General features: G+C 47.1%; 4 protein-coding genes across 7 annotated transcripts in view; 2 read left to right on the top strand and 2 right to left on the bottom strand.

Annotated features, from left to right (window-relative positions):
* The window catches only part of LOC125428839 (zinc finger and SCAN domain-containing protein 32-like), a 665,212-nt gene that overhangs the window by 46,553 nt on the left and 597,655 nt on the right, over window positions 1-21,004 (top strand). The gene's annotated exons all lie outside the window — the stretch shown is intronic.
* Window positions 1-21,004, bottom strand: part of TAP2 (transporter 2, ATP binding cassette subfamily B member) — a 1,062,867-nt gene that overhangs the window by 810,956 nt on the left and 230,907 nt on the right. The gene's annotated exons all lie outside the window — the stretch shown is intronic.
* Window positions 1-21,004, top strand: part of LOC125428531 (zinc finger protein 708-like) — a 1,111,878-nt gene that overhangs the window by 1,028,697 nt on the left and 62,177 nt on the right. The window contains exon 2 of the mRNA XM_048488758.1: window positions 19,564-19,663. Coding sequence (XP_048344715.1) covers window positions 19,564-19,663 — 100 coding nt within the window. The remainder of the gene's footprint in view (window positions 1-19,563; window positions 19,664-21,004) is intronic.
* LOC125428608 (zinc finger protein ZFP2-like) lies at window positions 161-12,227 on the bottom strand. 4 transcript variants are annotated; one of them, XM_048489019.1, is made up of 8 exons: window positions 12,189-12,227; window positions 7,903-8,567; window positions 7,670-7,718; window positions 5,847-5,914; window positions 5,532-5,658; window positions 3,508-3,603; window positions 691-2,228; window positions 161-444 (listed from the first exon to the last, which is right to left on the bottom strand). In XM_048489019.1, the coding sequence occupies exons 2-7, from the start codon at window positions 8,317-8,319 to the stop codon at window positions 697-699; spliced, it is 2,289 nt and encodes a 762-aa protein (XP_048344976.1). In that variant the 5' UTR covers window positions 8,320-8,567; window positions 12,189-12,227; the 3' UTR covers window positions 161-444; window positions 691-696. The 4 variants fall into 4 exon arrangements, with proteins under 4 accessions (XP_048344976.1, XP_048344978.1, XP_048344977.1 ...); XM_048489021.1 differs by having other exon boundaries at window positions 161-790; window positions 875-2,228; XM_048489020.1 differs by having other exon boundaries at window positions 161-1,062; window positions 1,147-2,228.

Below are 21,004 nucleotides of genomic sequence, written 5' to 3'. Positions count from 1 at the left end.
GACGTTGCCAAATTCTTGACGCTGGCCCAACAGATTCGCCGCAGATTTTAGTTTATTTATTTATTGTTTTAACTGCTGATAATGTCTGAACCTATTTATTTTAACTTGATTCTCCTCAACCTCTCTGTTGTATTTTAAACTCATGCCAATAAAAGGTTGATGATGATGATGAATATAAAGGCTGTGATGCACAGGCAGGCAACGGCAAACCACCTCTGAATGTTTCTTGCCTTCAAAATCCTATGGGGTCTCCATAATTCAGTTGTAACTTGACAGCATTTTCTACAACCACTATGAATTCTTTCATGGACAATAAGTTTTCTGCTTCAATGCAATTGAAGGGTTAAATTTGCAATAAAGCACTTTCAACACATGAGTCTTTTATCTGGAGGTTCAAGGTGGATTTGTCAGTATTAAAAGTGTGCGCCTCTGAGCAAAGCTCTTTCCACACTCCATGCATTTACACTGTTATTCCCCTATGCATTCTTTCACATTTCACAAGATTTTCTTCACAACAAAAGTTTTAACAGACTCCAAAGAGTGTAGGGTTTCTCCTCTATGTGCATTTGTTGATGAACAGAAAGCATAAGACTGTGAGCAAAGCGTTTTTCACACTACAGGAATTTATGTGTTTTCTCCTGTGTGTGTATTTTTATGTTTAATAACATATGAAGTCTGAGCAAAGCTCTTACCACACTATAAGCATTTATGTAGTTTCTCACCAGTGTGGATTTGTTGATGTTTAGTAAGTGATGAACTCACAGCAAAGCTTTTTCCACATTCCAAGCATTTATATGGTTTCTCCCCAGTATGGATTCGCTGATGCTTAGCAAGTGTTGAGCTGTGGGTAAAGCTTTTTCCACATTCTAAGCATTTATATGGTTTCTCCCCAGTGTGGATTCGCTGATGTTTAGCAAGTGTTGAACTGTGGGTAAAGCTCTTTCCACACTCCAAGCATTTATATGGTTTCTCACCCGTGTGGATTCGCTGATGTTTAGTAACATCAGAACGATGAGCAAAGCTTTTTCCACACTCCAAGCATTTATATGGTTTCTCACCAGTGTGGATACGTTGATGGACAGTAAGTTCTGAAATCCAAGAAAAGGTCTTTCCACACTCTAAACATTTATATGGTTTCTCCCCAATGTGGATTTGTTGATGTTTAGTAAGTGATGAACTCACAGCAAAGCTTTTTCCACACTCCAAGCATTTATATGGTTTCTCCCCAGTGTGGATTAGTTGATGTTTAGTAAGTGCCGAACTGTGGGTAAAGCTCTTTCCACACTCCAAGCATTTATATGGTTTCTCCCCAGTGTGGATTCGTTGGTGCTTAGTAAGATCAGAACGATGAGCAAAGCTTTTTCCACACTCCAAGCATTGATATGGTTTCTCCCCAGTGTGGACTCGTTGATGTTGAGTAAGAAGTGAAATGTGGGCAAAGCTCTTTCCACACTCCACACATTTATATGGTTTCTCCTCAGTGGGGATTCGTTGATGTTTAGAAAGATCAGACCTCTGAACAAAGTTTTTGTCACACTCCAAGTGTTTATAGGGTTTCTCCCTACTGTGAATTCGTTGATGGTTAGTAAGATGTGAACTCTGAGCAAAGCTCTTTGTACACTCTGAGCATTTATATGGTTTCTCCCCAGTATGGATTCGTTGATGTTTATTAAGATCGGAAAGCTGAGCAAAGTTTTTTCCACACTCCAAGCATTTATAGGGTCTCTCCCCAGTGTGGATTCGTTGATGTCGAGTAAGATGTGAACTCTGAGAAAGGGTCTTTCCACACTTCAAACATTTATATGGTTTGTCCCCAGTGTCGATATGTGGATGGGAAGTAAGTGCTGAAGTTTGAGCAAAGCTTTTTTCACGCTCCAAGCAACTGTATGCTTTGTCACCAGTTTGGATGTGTTGATAAGCAGAAAGGAAGCAATTCTTAGCAAAGCCCTTTCCACATGCCTGGCATTTATGCGTCTCCTCTTTGTGAAGTTGATGTCCAAGGATGTCTCCCTTCAAATCAAAGCTTGTCCCACATTTGAAGCACTTACCTGGTTTTTCATTTATATTAATTTTTTGTTGTGTATCAAATAGCTGGGATTCAGTACCCTGAGAAACACAACATTCATTTTCTCTCTTCCATTTTATTTCTGTGCTTATTTTCTGCTCTTCTTTATTGTATGGGAGATGTTGTGGTTCTTGCTTGAACTTGTTCTGCAGACTATTATCCTCTGGAATAAAGAGAAAAGACTGGTAAGATCTTCAAGCAGAAGCATAATCAAGTAAGGAGGGCCTTTCATTTTTCTACATAACTACAAAATTGGAATCATTTGAAGGGGGGACAAATTCCTCCCTGTATTAAACAGTTGTTGATGTTTTCTTGGAGGGTATTTCCATCAGAGACAAAGTGGCCCAGTTGAACTTCTTTGTTCAGAGGAAGTTCTCTTAAGAAGGATGCTTTGGGTCTGGTTATTCTTCTTGTGAACCTTCTAGGGATTCTAGAAGCCATTGTGTGAAATGGGAGACTGGGATAAAGGGACACTAGCCAATCTTTTCATGTATGTAAACAGAGGACTGACCGCATTCGCCAGAAAGAAAGTTTGAAACACAGCTTTAAACCTCCACTATGGAGACCAAATCCAAGATCCAAAGGTCCTCTCCATGCCCAGGAAAGTTCGGCCTCCCAAGCCATATGTTATGTGACTCTGCCAACAGAGCTTAGGCAGGTAGAGATTAGAGACTAAGCATTTCCAGTGGGAGGTGGTCCTCTGTGGAATGTTCTTCCTTGAAGCTCACCTGAACCATCCTTCCTGTTTGAAGCTAGGCCAAAACAGTTCTTTTCACCCAGGCTTGACCTTTGGGGTGGATGGATGGATGGATGGATCTATCTTATATCCCACCCTATCCCTGCAGGTCTCAGGGTGAGTCACAACAGATCAATAATACATTAAAACGTTTAAAAATAGAACCATATAAAAATTAAAACAGCAATACTATGAACGCCCAATAAAAACTGTACAGTATTAAATTATTACTAAAAATAGATGGCTGAGTATAGTCCTTAGATCACCCTGAATCCCTCCCCCCCCCCAGCTGTTTTGAGGACTTCATATAACATGAGGAGTGTTTTGGGGAGATTTTTGAAACAACTCAGTGGCTGTTTTACACTCGTCTTGTGCCTCTGGCTTTTAAAAATTGAATAATTTAGGCAGTATTTAGAATTTTATGCTAATGTTTTGATTTATGAGCTAACGTGAGGCCACATACTAATAAATGTGGAGAGGCAACATATTAATAAATGTATATTAAAATTGACAATAGTGTGAATATTTCCACTAATCTGAGGTACAAACCGGCCAGCATTTTGCTCCCTGTTTTAAGTCTGCTCTCACATTTGAAAAAGTTTCCTATATGTTCTCTTGTCTTTTGAAAAATCCCTCCATTCTCCAGCTGAGGAAATTTAGCCAAAGAGGACTTCTACCTGCTTCAACCACACAGTTAAACAAATACCTGCTGATGTCTTCCTTTCTTCTGGGTCTTGGTCAAGAGGATCTCCTGCTTCTTCCAGTGGGAATATGGAATCAGGTTTGGGAACCAGAAGTCTTTCTTTAAAGGAAAGAAACAGACCAGTTATTTCCAGACATCCCAACTCTAAGGAATATGCAAATTTTTAAACCAGAATATCTGAGCCACAGCCAATCATAATGGCAAAAAAAGAAGAAACAATTTTTCTAAAAAAAGATCTATGCACAGCGAAGAAGGGACCTCGTGCTTGGAGATGTTCAGAGCTCCTCCCTCTCATTTTACTGAATTTGTGAGCCATGCCTAAGCCTACAATGGTATAAACAGACTGAATACAGCAGAAAGACCCAAGCTCTCTCTTCCTGCCCTCTCCACACAAAAGGATCTGTCTCAGTTGCTCAAAGGGAAATTACGGATGGGCCTTCCTCTTCTGCTATGTTCATTTTTGGTTTTAGCTTACACACTAATACTAGCAGAGTCCAGTAAGTATGCAGAACCCCTACAGTTGCCCACCTTAGGACCTTCTACATTCCTCTACTGAAAGTCTTCATTGGAGGAGCCCTACCAGGGTGCTTACTGGTGGTGGTAAAGTGCTGTCAAGTCACAGATGAATTTTGGTAATCTCATAGGGTTTTTAAGGTCAGAGATGGACAGAGGCAGCTTACATTGCGAAACACAGCTTCTTGACACTGCATAACATAGCTTTTGGGACATTACAGGGGACCCAGTGCTATTAAATATTTTTATCAATGACTGGGATGATGAAAGAGAGAGTATGCTAATCAAATTTATTGATGATACCAAATTAGGAGGGGTTGCTAATACCCCAGAGGACAGGGTCAGAATTCAACATGACCTGGACAGATTAGAGAGCTGGGCCAAAATGAACAAAATTAATTTCAACAGAGATAAATGTAAGGTACTACACTTGGGCAGGAAAAATGAAATGCACAGATATAAAATGGTTTGACAACAGTACATGTGAAAGGGATCTGAGAGTCTTAGTAGACCACAAGCTGAACATGAATCTGCAGTGTGATGTGGCAGCCAAGAAAGCCAATGCAAATTTTGGGCCGCATCAATAGGAGTACAGTGCCTAGCTTGAGTGACAGACTAACACCTCTCAATTGGCATTGGTCAGACCTCATCTGGAATACTGTGTCCAGTTCTGGGCAATGCAGTTCAAGAAAGATATTGACTGGCTCGAATGGGTCCAGAGGAGGGCAACTAAAATGGTAAACGGTCTGAAATCTACAAGCGGAGACCTAGGATGCTGGGTATATTCAGTCTGCAGAAGAGACGGTTAAGGGGTGACATGATAGCCATGTTTAAATATATGAAGGGATGTCATATTGAAGAGGGAGCAAGCTTGTTTTCTGCTGCTCCAGAGACTAGGGCAGAGAGTAATTGGATTCAAAGTACATGAAAAGTGATTACACCTAAACATTAGGAGGAAATTCCTGACAGTATGGGTTTTATGTATTGTCGAAGGCTTTCACGGCCGGAATCAGATCCTCTTTTCAGATCCTCTGAAGATGCCAGCCACAGATCCCCTTTTCAGATCCTCTGAAGATGCCAGCCACAGATGCAGGCGAAACGTCAGGAGAGAATGCTGCTAGAACACGGCCATACAGCCCGGAAACCACACAGCACCCCAGTATGGGTTTTTTTGACAGTGGAATATGCTGCCTCAGAGTATGGTGGAGTCTCTTTGTTTTTTAAATAGAGGCTGGGTGGCCAACTGTCAGGAATGCTTTGATTGTATGACCTTGATGGCCTTTGTGGTCTCTTCCAACTCTATGATTCTATGACCAATGCTTTCCCCTGCAGAGCGTCCCTGGAATTCCTCGGTGTTCTCCCAGCCAAGAACCAACCAGGAGTTGCCCTGCATAGCTTCTGAGTGCGGATGAGATCAGGCTAGCCGGGGCCATCCAAGTCAGGGGTGGGGTCCTTCTTATGAGGAGATAGTTCAGCTTTCAGCATCTCTGAATCAAGGGAAAGGAGAGCCTTACCCATAGAGGCCACATTCTGATAATTTTCCTTCATGACTTCCTTGTGAAGCCTCCTTTGGTCCGGATCCAGCAGAGCCCACTCCTCTTCAGAGAAATGAACAGACACCTCCTCAAAGGTCACCAAACCCTGAAAAGAGAAACAAACTAATACTCCTCTCTTTAGGGATAGTATAAGAATCCCTGCATGAGACATTTCCATTTCCAATCCAGTGAGCAGCACAGGCAGTAGCTGAGGGAAAGCGGGGTGTGTGTGTGAGGGGGAGGGGGGTTTCTCCCTGGTTAGGGAGGTGGGGACAGGCACTCAGGGATACTTACCCCATCAGTCTGCATGGAAGCTGCTTTCTCTCTGCCCCAAAAAGTTGGCCAAGAATATAGAGCTCCACCTGAAAGCATAAGAAGCTAAATGTAATGTAACGGAAGGCATTCTGTATTTTCTGGGTACTTTGCAATTCAGTTCCACGGGGAAAATAAGATTCTTCCTCTCTTGGCTAATGATCAAAACTATCCTTGCATCCTGATGTCAGAATAAACCAATGACAGAAATGCAGTCGCTGAATTCCAGAATCTGATGGCACATGGATAGGACCAGAATAAGGCCCTCTATGGGGTGTGGTACAGTTCCACAGGGCTGTGAAAGTGGAGATGTTTCATCATCTAGTCTGGCCTCCCAACTGAATTATTGTGACTTACTAGGAATCTTCATAACTAAAATATTCATACTCTTGTCTAATGCGATTATCCTACCTTGTGATCAGCTGGCTGCCTCATGTTGCTTACTGATTTCTGAACTTTCTTTTTATCATATGTGTATTTTCCCTCAAGTTCAAGTTAGAAAGGCAGAGTACATATGACAATATTGTTGCTGTTGGTGGAAGTACAGTCAGATCACAGCTGACTCCTGGTGACCCTGTAGTGTTTGCAAAGCAAGAGATGTTTGGAGGTGGTTTGCCACTGCTTCATGTGGAGGAGTGCGGAATCAAATCCAGATTAGAGTCTGCTGCTTTTAACCACTGTATGAGGCTGGCTCTCTAGACTGCATTACAAAACAGGTATTCACTTCCATTCCACATTGGACCCTCCTAGCCGACTTAATCCTTTACAGCAAGAACAACCTGGTTTAGATCAGTTTAGCTATCTGGCATGAAGTTTACCAGGTACTTGGTGGAGGTGGGACTATAAATGGGAAATGGCTCTGACTGGTAAAAGTACCCACTGACTTCAGAGATGAAGATTTGTTTGGGATTGGAGAAATCCACTTGCCATTCTTAGAAAGGAGATTAGCTTAAGTCCAGGTCCAGTTAGCATAAATATCAGTTTTCAGTCTTCAGTGAAAACTGGTTCCACAGGAAACTGGGTAGGGATTAAGTACTTCTTCAGCTTTTTGCTATCACAAATAACTCTGCACATGCTTTGAGGAACTCAAGACACCATGTATTAGGAACTTAGGAACTAAAGATTGAGGGGGCATTCCTAGCTTATTGCATTGCAACTGTTTATATTGCCTCCGATAGCATCTGAATGACAGAAGGGGACTTTCATTTCAATGTAATTGTTGCAAGATATATGTAACGTGCCTGCTATATGTAAAAGGCCTTTCCCCTCTCTCTCTCTCTCTCTGACTTAACACAGATCGTAGATAACTAGGCTAGTGACCCTGACGTGTCACTCCCCAGAGAAACAGGATGGGACGCCTAGCTCCAAAATAACTCTTTTCACACTTCCTCTGGGAAAACAGGAGAGGGGATGGAGGATAAAAGGACTCGGAAAAGCCAGGTCTGGCAGATTCCTCAAGCTGAGTACTTTGTTGCCTGGCAATAAACACTACTGCTGAAAGAATCCAGAGTCTGTTTATTGGCTAAAGGTCCAAGACCTGACACTCAGTCAATACAAGTGTATTGCTTTTAATCTGAATATCTCTGCGAGGGTTTTTGCTGCGTGCTTTCCCTGGTATTGTGATTTTTATATATAAAAACCGAAGGCAGCTTTGCTCTAATTTGCCCTACTGTATTTGTCGAATTATCTTGCAGTGATCTCAAACCAATTCTAGGTTTTTAATTCCTCAGACAGAATATCTAAACTGCAGCACACCTACACTTAAGGAGGCCATCCAATGGGCATGACACCCCTTTTCATCTTACCTGGAAAAGCTGCTCTGTGGTAATGCTCCTGCGCGATCCTTCCCTGCACCTGAAACAGAAATGGGGATCCCAGAAAGGGGAGGCTGATAAGGAAAGGAAGAGGAAACTGGCTAGGGCGGGTTCCAAAATGCTTGGGATAATCCACATTTATTTCAAGGGTATCCTGAATCATATCCTAAGCCTCCCCCTCCCCCCCCAAAAAAAAACACTACCTAGAGAAGAATCCCTCTCACCAGCTGGTCCCAATCCATGTCTTCTGCCTGGCTCAAGAGGAAGCCTTCTGCCAGGTCCACGGCCTGAGAACTGGTCTCTGCCCCACATTCCCTGACCCAGTTGCCCATCTCCTGGGGCAGGATGGCCAGGAATTGTTCCAGGATTACCAGGTCCAGCATCTCCTTCTTGCTGTGCCTTTCGGGCTTCAGCCACTGGTAACAAAGATGGTGGAGTTGGCTGCAAACTTCTCGGGGGCCCTCAGTCTCCTGGTAGCAGAAGTGCCTGAATTGCTGGTGTTGCACATCTGGTGAGAGATCATGAGTGTTTCTTCGGCTTTTCTTCGTGGTTCCTTCCCACAGTTCTCTTCTGCTCCCAGCCTTGGAGGCATCAAGGCCTTCTCTTGATCCAGGGACAACTGAGTCCAACTCTTCCCTCATCCTCTCTTCCTCTCTGAAGAGCCTCCACCGGGAACAACAGATCACCTTCCTCCTCTGCCAGATTCTTCTGTACAGGCAAGTGATGGATCTGTGGCCTCCTGCAATCCAAAGTGTGGTTTTGGGACTCAGTTTTCAGAGACACAACCACGTATATATGCAACATCTGCATCTGAAGAAGTGAACTTTGATTCATGAAAGCTCACACCAGAATCAAGGCTGTTAGACCTCTGGACGCCTGTTTGATGTTGCTAAGATAAACAAACACTGAATGAGTGAATAAGTAGTAAGAGGGGGACAAGCAGTGGATTGGTGAGAATATCAGATTAGATCTGGGAGACACAGGTTCGAATCCCCACTCTGCCACAAAAGATAGCTGGGTAACCTTGGGCAAGTCACACAATCAGACTGGCATACTTTACAGGGTTGTTGTGAACATAAATTGGAGAAGGGGAGAACATGGCAGGCCACTTTGGGTCCCAAGAAGGGTACACATGATATGAAAATGTTAAGATAAAGAGCAGGTTCGAGAGAGCAGCAGAAGCCCATAGGGCATAAAGTAGTGATTAGGTTCCCATTTTTCTGGCCTTCCTCTTCCGGAAAGCAGCTGAGTTTATAAAAACCACTGGAGCTGAGGAGGACCAAGAGAAGAGGAAGGAAGACCTGATTTTAAATCTGGCAGGTCCCTGACCTGACTAGTTTCATAACTTTCCACCAGCTGTGCAGATGAGAACAACATGGCTTTTGAAGTGTACCTTTTCATTTTGATCTGCATAGTATGCTTTGGTCTGGTTCGTTCACTCTTAGCTGCTTAAGGATTTTTGTTTTATGCTCTACCAGAGGAGAGTATGCTAGATTTTAATTAATAACTATGAATCTTTAGATTTTTAAAAAAAATATTTTGCTTTTTTTAGCCATCTCATGCAAGTTTCATGGAGAGGCAATACAGAAATCTCTAAATAAATCTATATACTAATACCAAAGTCAGACCAATCTTTGGATACTGAATTCCAGAGACAGGAGCTGTGAACACACAAGACTAATTTTTCTAGAAATCTGAAAACCAGGGCCCGAGGCTTGCAGAAAAATGTGAAATCTAAAATAAAAATCGGGGGTGGGGGATGAAAACCAAAAAATGATAAAAGGAGAGGTTGCATCTTTAAGCAGTGGATTCCCTCAGTGGCTGCTGCCAGGCAACAGTATTCCAAGACTCTGTTCTGTCAAGAAATACAACAGGGAGGGTCAGAGCTCCTTCCAGGCCTATTCTGGCCTTTGATGGAGGGCACCTTGGGGCCAGGCCTCCCTTCAGTTGCCACCTCCACGTTGGGAGATACTGGAGATTTTGTGGTAAAGTCTGAGGAGGCCCAGGTTTGTACAGGGGAGAGGCCTCAGCTGGACAGAATGACATGGAGTTCATCTTCCAAAGCAGCTGAACTCCAGATCTGTTTCATCTGGAAGATCTCCAGGTCCCGCCTGGATGTTGGCAACCCTAGGCCTAGCAGGAACCTCTGGGTTACTTGATACCACCTGACTTCCGTCACTCAGGTAGGACTGGCTGCTCCCTGCTGTTCAGCTTCAGCTGCCCTACGAAAGCCAGCGTGGTTAAACCTTCAGAGTGGGGCTGGGGAGACTCGGGTTCAAACCCCCATCTTGCTGTGGGAAGCTGACGGGATGAATTTGGGTCATTTCAGCCTAACAGATATCACAGGCTTTTTCTGCAGATAAAGTGGAGGTGAGGAGAATAGCATGGGAGCTGCTTTGGTCTCCACTGTGGGGAAAGGAGGTCATCTATTAAGTAAATAAATACAGCTGAGGATGGGAGGGAGACAAAAGGTAGATGGTGAATGGCTGAGAAAAGCAGGATGAAGAAGGGTTCAGGGAGAGGCTATGGGGAGGAGGGAGGAAATAGTGTGGGGAGGGGATAGCAGGGAAAAGTAAGGTGCCACCCCACAAGGCCTTGAGGGTTCCCTCCCATGCAAGTGGGTCTGTCCTAATGGCCAGCATAGCAGAACTGGATCACAGTTTCCCCAAACAGGGGCTGCTGGAGGGAAGTAGAAGACAGTGAGGAAGATAAAAATAGGTTGGGTGGAAGCAGATAGGGCTGCCAACTCCAGGTGAGGATTTGGACTGGGAGGAAGGGAGGAACCTCAGAGGAGTGTAATGCCAGAGACTCCACCCTCCAAAGCACCCATTTCCCCGGGGAACTACAGATGCCCACCTCCAAGGGGGCTGGAGACCACCCAGAATTACAACTGCCGTCCAGATGAAGGGGATCAGGTCCCCTGGGGAAAATGGCCCCTTAGGGTGGGCTCTATGGTATTATTCCAGGCAGAGGTAGCTTCCTTCCCCGAACTTCGCCCTTCCCAGTCTCCGCCCCCCGAAATCTGCAGGGGTTTCCCAACTGATCTCTGCACCTGGGAGATCTACTGTGACGCCAGGAGATCTTCAGACCCCACCTGGAGGTTGGCATCGCTAGAAGGAGAGAAGGAAGCAAGAAAGGGGGCTTTCGGGGAAAACAGGAGAAGGGATAGTGGAGGGATGGGAGATGAGAGACCTCCCATCAAGTCCTTGCTGGGTCCCAGTTGCATCTCAATGCTTTTGCTCTGCAAGGAAGCAAATCATAAGAACATAAGAACTAGCCTGCTGGATCAGACCAGAGTCCATCTAGTCCAGCATTCTGCTACTCGCAGTGGCCCACCAGGTGCCTTTGGGAGCTCACGTGCAGGATGTGAAAGCAATGGCCTTCTGCTGCTGCTGCTCCTGAGCACCTGGTCTGCTCAGGCATTTGCAATCTGAGATCAAGGAGGATCAAGATTGGTAGCCATAGATCGACTTCTCCTCCATAAATCTGTCCAAGCCCTTTTTAAAGCTATCCAGGTTAGTGGCCATCACCACCTCCTGTGGCAGCATATTCCAAACACCAATCACACGTTGCGTGAAAAAGTGTTTCCTTTTATTAGTCCTAATTCTTCCCCCCAGCATTTTCAATGTATGCCCCCTGGTTCTAGTATTGTGAGAAAGAGAGAAAAATTTCTCTCTGTCAACATTTTCTACCCCATGCATAATTTTATAGACTTCAATCATTATCCCCCCCTCAGACGTCTCCTCTCCAAACTAAAGAGTCCCCAAACGCTGCAGCCTTCTCCTCATAGGGAAGGTGCTCCAAGTCCCTCAATCATCCCTTTACTGCCTCTTCTCACCGCACTTCTTTTTCTATCCTCTTCGAATATCCTTTTTTGAGATGTGTGCACCAGAACTGGACAAACACAGTTACTCCAAGTGCGGTCGCACCACTGCTTTATATAAGGGCATGACAATCCTTGCAGTTTTATTATCAACTCCTTTCCTAATGATCCCCAGCATAGAGTTTGCCTTTTTCACAGCTGCCATGCATTGAGTTGACATTCCCATGGAACTATCAACTAAGACGCCTAAATCCCTTTCCTGGTCTGTGACTGATAGCACTGACCCTTGTGGCGTGTATGTGAAGTTTGGATTTTTTGCCCCTATGAGCATCACTTTGCATTTTGCTACATCAGGGCAAAGACTTTTCAGAGTATCATGGCTGATTTGAGAAAGCCAAGGTTGACTTCGGAGAACTGCCCCCCCCCGCGAAGGCAGATTTCCAAGAGACCCCAAGAGAAAAGGCAGATTTTCAGCAACGAAAGCTCTTGCATTAGCAAAAGCCACCCACGCGGGCGAAGCCACAATAATAACAAAGACTGGCGGGCAGGAGCATAAGAGGCGGGGAGTCGGGGGGGGGGGGGGCGAGTCCTGCAGGGCTTTTTGCAACGCCCCAAATGCAGCCGCCGGACTGTTCTCTCCGAAGCTGGGGACTGCTTTGCAAAGGAAGCCTTCTTTTAATTGCTTACCCGGTTCCTAGAAACTCTCCCGCCTCCTCCGTCGATCCCCCCACCCATGCACAGGATTCCCCCACCCAAATGGCGCAAGGGAGCCGGAAGAGACTGCAGCTAGTCAGGTGATCCGCTCTGTTGACGCCACTCTAGGAAATCACACTCTTTCCCTTTAACCCTTAAATTGACTCTCTACGCTGGGAGAAAAGGGATTTCCCTCTTGACGTCTCCCTATTTGTCCTGCAAAGTGCAGCAAAAGGGAGGCAGGATTCGAACCCCTTTCCCCTCCCGGCTGATGCTCCTTCTTGCCTCCAAGGAGGGATCCTGAGGTTCAGAAAGGGAGGGAGGCAGCTGCGATGAAGTAACTGGCTGCAAAATAATCCATCCATGTTATATCCATGTATCAGGAAAATACCTTTTCCAGTTCCCCAAGAACTGCATGGAAGCTTCTGGCCAGACTCACTGTCTTGAGCCACGCATAGTATTTCCCAGTATTTCCCAGGCATTGACTGTGCTGCTCCAGTGGTGGCAAACCTATGGCACGGGTGCCAGAGGTGGCACTCTTTTGGTTGCTGGCAATGGGGCTTGCTTCTGAGTAAACCCTCCTAGCCACTGACTACCACCAATCTTACTCCCGAGTAATGCACGTCTCAAGAGCCAACTGTTTTTTCTAAACTAAAACCTCAGTATTCAGGTTAAATGGCCGTGTTGGCACTTTGCGATAAATAAGTGGGTTTAGGGTTGCAATTTGGGCACTCGGTCTCGAAAAGGTTCGCCATCACTGTTCTGGGCTGTGTGGCCGTGGTCTGGTAGATCTTGTTCGTAACGTTTCGCCTGCACCTGTGGCCGGCATCTTCAAGAACCTCCTTGCTGAGCCCCCATGTCTCTGACCCTTGCTTGGCAGCAGCTGCCCTCTTCATCAGGACCCCAGCACCGCCCCCCTGCCCCCAAGCCAGTACCAACCTAAGTTGAACTTAGACTTAGACCCTCCCATGCTAAATGGCATGTCAAGCAACAAATGCTCTCCAGCAGTTCTAATCTTGGGCAAGTGATTCAGCCTCTTCCCATGTAGTTTTCAGCGCCTTCAGGTCTTGCACGAATATTCTCCAGGTGTTTTGGGGGTGTCATTTGGCATCAGGAGGTATTCACCTCATTGCTGTCTTTGGGATCTGATTGTTCTCCATACGAAGGACACGGCCAGCCAGTCAAAGTCTTCTGTGTGCAACAATGGTATAAATTGTGGGTTTTCTGAGCTATGTGGCTGTGGTCTGGTAGATCTTGTTCCTAATGTTTTGCCTGCCTCTGTGGCTGGCATTTCCTAACATTGTTTCTAATGTTTCTGCAGGCGAAAAGTTCGGAACAAGATCTACCAGACCATGGCCACACAGCCTGGAAAACCCACAACGATTCATGCCACTGTTGCACACAGACGACTTCGACTGGCTGGCCATGTCCTTCGTATGGAGAACAGTTGGATCCCACACTCTCAGTCTTCTCCAGTGGCCTGACTTTCTGCACTTTGGTCAGACCGACTCTTGGATGGGGGTAAAAATCCCCAGAGACTGGCAGCAAGAGGGCTGTGTGATTGTGCTGCCAAGGAGTCTTCACAGGAGCTGGGCAGAGAGAAGGGACCGCGTCTCACTTCTGCTCGCTGGCTGCCAAATCATCGTGGTAATGGAACATTCTTTCCTTGATCTTGCTTTTATGGCTTCACATGCTTGGTAGATAACTAGGCTTATCCCTGACACTCTCGACTCCCATGGGAAACTGGATGTAATGTAATGTAATTCTGGGGGTAGGAGGCTTTATCTCTTTCTGTCGCTGATCTTGGGGTGCTTAGGGTCCAATTCTCACATTCTTTGGGGAAATGGGAGGGGGATTGTTTCTGGATAAAGGGGGTCGCAAAAGTCAGGTCTGGCAGAGCTGGCTCCTTGCAAGCTGGGTGCTTTGTTACCTTTCCAATAAACACTACTGATCGACAGTCCAGAGCCTGTTTATTGATTCAAGAATCGAGATCTAACAGCGAGCACAGAGAGTCTCTTTGGATCCTGCCCTGTAGTCTTTCAGCCCTTTCCCCTCTGAGGGGTCTTGGGAGAGACCCCCCCCCCTCCAGTTCAACAGGCAGCCAGAGCCTCCCCCCTCCCACAAGTCCTCTTCCGCTTGGCTCTGCTCCTCCAAGGAACAATTAATGATACATTCATATCCCTGCCACAAACCCTTCACAGCATTGCCCAGTGGGCTGATTCCCAAGTCAGGGAGCAGCTCTGAAAGGGGGGGGGGGCTGGGCAGGGGAATCCACCGCCTCCGAGGATGGCTGCCACCAGCCCGACAGCCAGAGACCAAACCACCAGAAGTCCTTCCTGGGTCTCAACAAGAAACCAACCCTGGAAGGTTGCACGCTCACAAGGGGAGTCCCCAAAAGAAATGGCATCTGTAGCTGTAGCCAACTGTGGCGTACCTAGGCAAACTGGAGCCCTGGGCAAAACCTGAGTTTGATCTCTCCGCCCCCCCCCCCCCCAATTGATTTTTTCCACCAGGTCGTTTCAAAGTCACGGTTGGACCAAAACACTGGATTCGGATTGACACCTCCTGAACTCTGGAGCAGACCAAAGTATAATTCAAGTCATTCATTAAAAGGATGTTGGGGGGGGGGTATGGAAAAAGGGGCCTCTGCTACCCCTCCCCTCCTCCTTCGGGGCTCCCAAGAAGCCCAATGAACCTGTGGGGGGGGGGGGGAGGCAGGCAAGGCAGAGAGAAGGCGAGGCTAGGATGGGGGGGGTCTCCCCTTCCCCAGATGTTTCTGGTCTCCTCCCCATGCAAATGCAAAGCCCGCTTTGCAAAGAGGGGTGGGGTGGGGGTGAGGTCCGCTTTGCACCCACGATGCGTTGCGGGGAGACCCTTCCCCCCCCCCCTCCACCGGTCGCCCCCACCCCACGGGAAAGGCAGCCATAGAGCCCGAAATCCCAGAGAGGCCTCCAGGGAAGGGGGCGGGGAAGCTATTTCTTTCCTCTTTGGCCTTTGCAGCACCATCAGCCGTCCCTTCCTAGTGAGTCAAGGGGGGGGTGGGTGTGTGTGTGTGTGTGTGTGTGTGTGTGTGTGTGTGTGTGTGTGTGTGTGTGTGTGTGTGTGTGTGTGTGTTGGAGGGCTGGGTGCCAGGGGGGGCGCAGAGGCCCCGCTCCAGGAGAGCCGCCCCACTGCAAAGCCTGGAGGGGGTCTGCTCCCTCTGTCGCCTCTCCCCCTCCTGTCTGCACAAAGCTTGCGTGGGGGGCGGGCGTGGGGGGCTTTGCTGTTTTCATGCACGGAGCAAAGTGGGGAGGGGGGAGGGAGAAGGGGCTGGATTGGGGAGGGGGCTGCTTTGGGACAGACCCCTGGCGGCTGCTCTCAGGGGCGAGGGGCTGGCTGCAGAGGAGGCGCCTGGGTGGGCAGGGGGAGTCTGTGTCCCCCCAGAGAGGGGAGTGAGCAGTGGAGACGCCCCACTCGACGCCGCATTCAGACTGCGGGGGGGGGGGCGGAATCCGCAGAGGACCCCCCCCCCCTTCATCCTGGAGGGCAAAGCCCCGAGCAGAGATCAAAGAGCTCGGAGGGGACAAAAGGGGGGCCAAAATCCCCGCATTCAGGGCTCGAGGATGGGGTGAAATGTAGGACCAGGATCTGCTAGACTGGACACACCCCTTCATGTGCCAGAAAGACCCCCTTTATGCCAAACAAAGAAGCCCCAGAAGAAAGAAGAGCCAGGGAGTTACCTTCTATCTCGTTTAGACTGGGGTGGGGGCTGATGGGGCAAGACTGACTGAGGCAGGGCAGGAAATTTGGGGGAAGCCCCCCTTTTGGCCCCCTGTGTTCCCTGGCAGCTTGAGCCCAGCAGGCCTTTCCTTCCTTCCACTTCAGGAACCCAAAATGTGCAGCTGTCTCCTTTGCTCTTTGGGAAACAAGTTAGGGCACAGGTGTCAAACTCACGGCTCTCCAGATGTTATGGACTACAGTTCCCATCATCCTCTGCCAGCATGCTGGCAGGGGGTGATGGGGACTGTAGCCCATAACATCTGGAGGGCCGCAAGTTTGACACCTAAGGTTTAGGGAGAGCCCCACCCCCTAGTCCTCTCTCTCCTCCTCCCTTTTGAAGTCCCTGTCCTCAAGGTTGAAGGCTACTTTTCTACTCCCCAGGGGTGGTGCTGAGGTGTGTGTGTTGGGGGGTGGGGGGTGGGCTCTCCATGAGATTATGAACCAGAATTAGCAATGCTGGGTGGAGAATGGAAGGAAAAAAAGAGACGGGCCCGGCTTGACATGCCCTCTCTGACCTGATTCATACCAGCACAGACAGTGGTCACAACATTTTTCCTTGCTGTGTTAGCTTCCTGTGTGCAGGCAGACTCCACCTTTTAAACTTATTTCATCTGGGCATGAGAATCTCTTGTACTGATTATTGGAACGGGGATTAACTGGCTGTTCGTCTGTATTGTGATTGTGGTTGTGAATTTTTGCAGTAGATGTTAACTGAATCTCCCAGTGCGATTGGAGGGCCTGAAGCTGCCAGTCGCTTCCCTCAGAAGGAGTCCGGCTTTTTTACAAAACTCCACATCCAAGGGCTGCAAGGAACTCCTGAAAAGAAAGAACAGACGGCACTCCAAGGCAGACCAGAGCTGCAAGACTGTTCACCTTCACTGGACTGGAGGGACAGAAGTCAGAAAACAGGCACATGTTAATTATTTGTTTTGCATCCTTCGTTACTGTTCTTTATATGCTGTGTCTTACTTTTTTCAAAAAAAGAAGTTTGCTTGTAGTCATTTTCATAAATGTGAGTGTCGCAAGGTGAGTATACCTGCTTTGGATTGCCTAATTTGCTTCTCTCTTCCCACTTCACTGTGCCGTTCTCTGAGATGGCTCAACCACATGGGATATCCCTGGAGCACAACCGTGTGCAGACTTTACTCCACAACAGCTGCGTTGAAGTCTTAGGGTGTTTCAGAGAGCTGAAATCCAGTCTGTCCAGATCATTTTATTTTTTTTCTGCAGCGTAGAAAGAGGAATCATGATGTAGTGATTAAAGGCAGGGGAATCTAAGCTGGAGAATAGGGTTAGATTCCACACTCCTCCACATGAAGCCTGCTGGGGGGCCTTGGGTCATTCACAGTTCTCTCTGAACTCTCTCAGCCAGCGCAGAGACAGGGAACAGCAAACCATCTTTGTACGCATCTTTCCTTGAAAACCCTACAGGTCACCATAGGTCAGCTGAGATTTGAGGCCACACAGACCCACACACCACTGAAAGGGGTTGCTAGAGGCAGAAACTGAAAAGAGGAAAGGGAGGGGCAGAAGGAGGGGCTTCAGATGGGCATCACCTGGGCAAACCCAGGAAGGTTTACTTCAGGGTAAATCATTGGGCGATAAGCTTTTAGATCGTGGAAGGGGGAAGGGTGGGATCAGGACAAGATTAAGACATTTAGAGGCCCTAAGCACAGGAAAGATGGTGCCCCCATATACTGTGTATGTTATTCGAAATAAAAACAATAGTAAAACTTTAAAATATATAGAGTCTAAACTATGTATATATTCTATATATGGAATGAACATAAGAACAAGCCTGCTGGATCAGACCAGAGTCCATCTAGTCCAGCTCTCTGCTACTCGCAGTGGCCCACCAGGTGCCTTTGGGAGCTCACCTGCAGGATGTGAAAGCAATGGCCTTCTGCGGCTGTTGCTCCTGAGCACCTGGTCTGCTAAGGCATTTGCAATCTCAGATCAAGGAGGATCAAGATTGGTAGCCATAGATTGACTTCTCCTCCATAAATCTGTCCAAGCCCCTTTTGAAGCTATCCAGGTTAGTGGCCATCAGCACCTCCTGTGGCAGCATATTCCAAACACCAATCACACGTTGCGTGAAGAAGTGTTTCCTTTTATGAGTCCTAATTCTTCCCCCCAGCATTTTCAATGGATGCCCCCTGGTTCTAGTATTGTGAGAAAGAGAGAAAAATTTCTCTCTGTCAACATTTTCTACCCCATGCATAATTTTATAGACTTCAATCATATCCCCCCTCAGTTGTCTCCTCTCCAAACTAAAGAGTCCCAAACGCTGCAGCCTCTCCTCATAAGGAAGGTGCTCCAATCCCTCAATCATCCTCGTTGCCCTTCCCTGCACTTTTTCTATCTCTTCGATATCCTTTTTGAGATGTGGCGACCAGAACTGAACACAGTACTCCAAGTGCGGTCGCACCACGGCTTTATATAAGGGTATGACAATCCTTGCAGTTTTATTATCAACTCCTTTCCTAATTATCCCCAGCATAGAGTTTGCCTTTTTCACAACTGCCATGCATTGAGTTGACATTCCCATGGAACTATCAACTAAGACGCCCAAATATTAGGTATCTGGTTTCATGCAAATAATGATAAGTATTCGTTACAAAACCTGACCCAAAGTAGCATCTTTAAATAGCCAGAGACACTTGACTTTTCCCAAAGGACCAAGGAGGCATATCTTTAAAAGCTTGGTATGTAATGCAGCAAAATTATATTACAAACGAAAAGAAGCACTTCTGTTCTGATCCGCCATGTATCTCCATTCTCTTTTGTTTACCTTGTGGCATGTTGTTGTCTTCCTGTCCTCTCCACCCCACAGGGCCAAGTGAGTAAAGGCATCTTTTCATCGCCTGGATAGAAGAGGACAGAGATGGAAGAGCAGGGCCCAGAAGGCCCAAGACCTAGCAAGACAGCAAGGAAAGGCCTCTGTGCCATCCAAGCGGGGAGGGGTGTTGCATTCTGGGAGAGAGCTGTGCCAGGGATCTGGGATCAGGAGCCCCTGAACTCAGGAGATACTTCTACTGGGACAAGTTTCCGGCAGTTCCTTCTAAGGTACTCATGATGCCGACAGGCCCCGAGAGGTTTGCAGCCAGCTCCATAGACTTTGCAACCTCTGGCTGAAGCCAGAGAGGCACTCCAAGAAGCAGATCCTGGACCTGGTGATCCTGGAGCAGTTCCTGACCATCCTGCCCCAGGAAATGCAGCACTGGGTCAGAGGTTGTGGGCCGGAGACCAGTTCCCAAGCAGTGGCCCTGGCCGAGGGTTTCTTCCTGAGTCAGGCAGAGGAGAAGAGGCAGGCAGAACAGGTGAGTGCCTTTCCAGGTAGGTCCAATTCAAGCAACAGTGTCTGATATTCTAAAGTATCCCTGCCCTATATTTCTCTAAGGGGATAATCATCCGAACGGGAGGTTTTTACAACCAGCTTCAGCAGCTACTTCTTCTAGGGAGTTTCTTATCCTTCCAGATAATTCCCCAGGCTTGAAAGAAATCCTTCTAGGTCTGCTGACGGAGAGGTGCAGAATCCGGGTCTGGGGCAGGATCCATTCCTGGTATCTTCCATTCCGTCTCTTACCTGTCTCCCTCGCTGTTGTTTCAGAGGTGGGGTCCATCCGTGAAAATGGAAGCAAAGTTTTCTCAGACAGAAGGAGGGGATCTGACCTGGGCCCAGGAAAATACCCCAAATGCCCTCTCACGTGGTAAGAACTCAATGTGTCTGAATGGGATTGGTTGCACCCAGTTAATTTGATGGGTGGAGAGTTCTGGTCAAGAAAAATGACCAAACGCTTCTTCATCCAACTTACGGCACTTAGTAATCAATAGTTGGAATGCCTGTAAAAGGGGATCAGACAGATTCATGGAGGCAGTTCCTCATGTTGATTACAATATTTATATCCCTCCTTTTTCCATTAAATGGACTCAAGGTGGCTTAAAAGAAAAAGCAGGCAAATCTTAATCAAGCTCTTCAGTCTTGTGACTTATCAAAGCCGCCATGTTCTGGTCAGCATAGCTCTGAGAACCGGTTCCCAGGGGCCAGAAACAGTGAGCAAATGTGTTTTGTGCTCATGCTTCTCAGGATATCTGACATACTCATATAGACCCCTGGGTGAGTGATGCCAGGCTGTAGTGAGGGGCTTGGGGTGAATGTCATACCATGTTGAAGTTGCCTCTGGCCAAAAATGGTGATGTAACATTAGTGGATAAATAGATTTTATGGACACACATTGATAATACCCTGTCGGGGGAAGCTTATCTTAGTGAATGAGATGCATTCTTGACTCTATGTAACGGTCAGACATAACAAATCAATGCCGCTTTGATATATGTAACAAGCCTGCTTCTTTGATATGTGTCACCAGCCTGCCATATGTAACCACCGCCATCTGTGCATACTTTCCTTGACCTATGGCTTTGCATGCTTTGTAGTAAACTAGGCTTCCCCTGTGTTGACTGTCCTGTAAGAAAAGAATTACAATTGTTATCTTAGTGGGGGTAGAAGACCAGGTGGCTCCTCTGCTATCTGTTGCTGACCTTGGGGTAGTCTCGGTTCCAGAGACTGGCTCTGGGAAGTTGGAAGAGGGGATGCTTGAAGGGATATAGAATCATAGAGTTGGAAGAGACCCCAAGGGTCATCAAGTCCAATCCCCTGCAATGCAGGAACACACAGTCAAAGCACTCCTGACAGAAGGCCATCCAGCCTCTCCTTAAAAACCTCCAAAGAAGGAGAAGCTTTGCATTCCACTATCGAATAGCCCTTACTGTAAGGAAGTTTTTCCTGATGTTTATGTGGAATCTCTTTTCCTTCACCTTGAACCCATTACTCCTGGTCCTAGTCTCTGGAGCAGCAGAAAACAAGCTTGCTCCCTCACCCACATGACATTCCTCCAAATATCTAAACATGGCTATCATTGTCACCTCTTAACCTTCTCTACACCAAACTAACCATACCCAGCTCCCTAAGTCTCTCCTCGTAGGACTTAGATTTCAGACCTTTTACCATTTTGGTTGCCCTCCTCTGGACCAGTTCCAGCTTGTCAAAA

Source organism: Sphaerodactylus townsendi, linkage group LG03 (assembly GCF_021028975.2).
Source record: "Sphaerodactylus townsendi isolate TG3544 linkage group LG03, MPM_Stown_v2.3, whole genome shotgun sequence".
Classification (NCBI taxonomy): domain Eukaryota; kingdom Metazoa; phylum Chordata; class Lepidosauria; order Squamata; family Sphaerodactylidae; genus Sphaerodactylus; species Sphaerodactylus townsendi.
The sequence above is the reverse complement of the archived record's forward strand: the minus strand, read 5'-3'. Positions and strand labels throughout refer to the sequence as shown.

Bases quoted from the DNA above. Each gene is read 5' to 3' on its own strand.
- LOC125428608 (XM_048489018.1), bottom strand. From the start codon at position 8,319: ATGAGGGAAGAGTTGGACTCAGTTGTCCCTGGATCAAGAGAAGGCCTT. The intron at 3,604-5,531 runs GTAAGGCTCTCC...TTTCCTTTAAAG, and splicing joins TCAGAATGTGGCCTCTATGG to AAAGACTTCTGGTTCCCAAA. The intron at 2,229-3,507 runs GTATTTGTTTAA...TCTTTATTCCAG, and splicing joins AGAAAGGAAGACATCAGCAG to AGGATAATAGTCTGCAGAAC.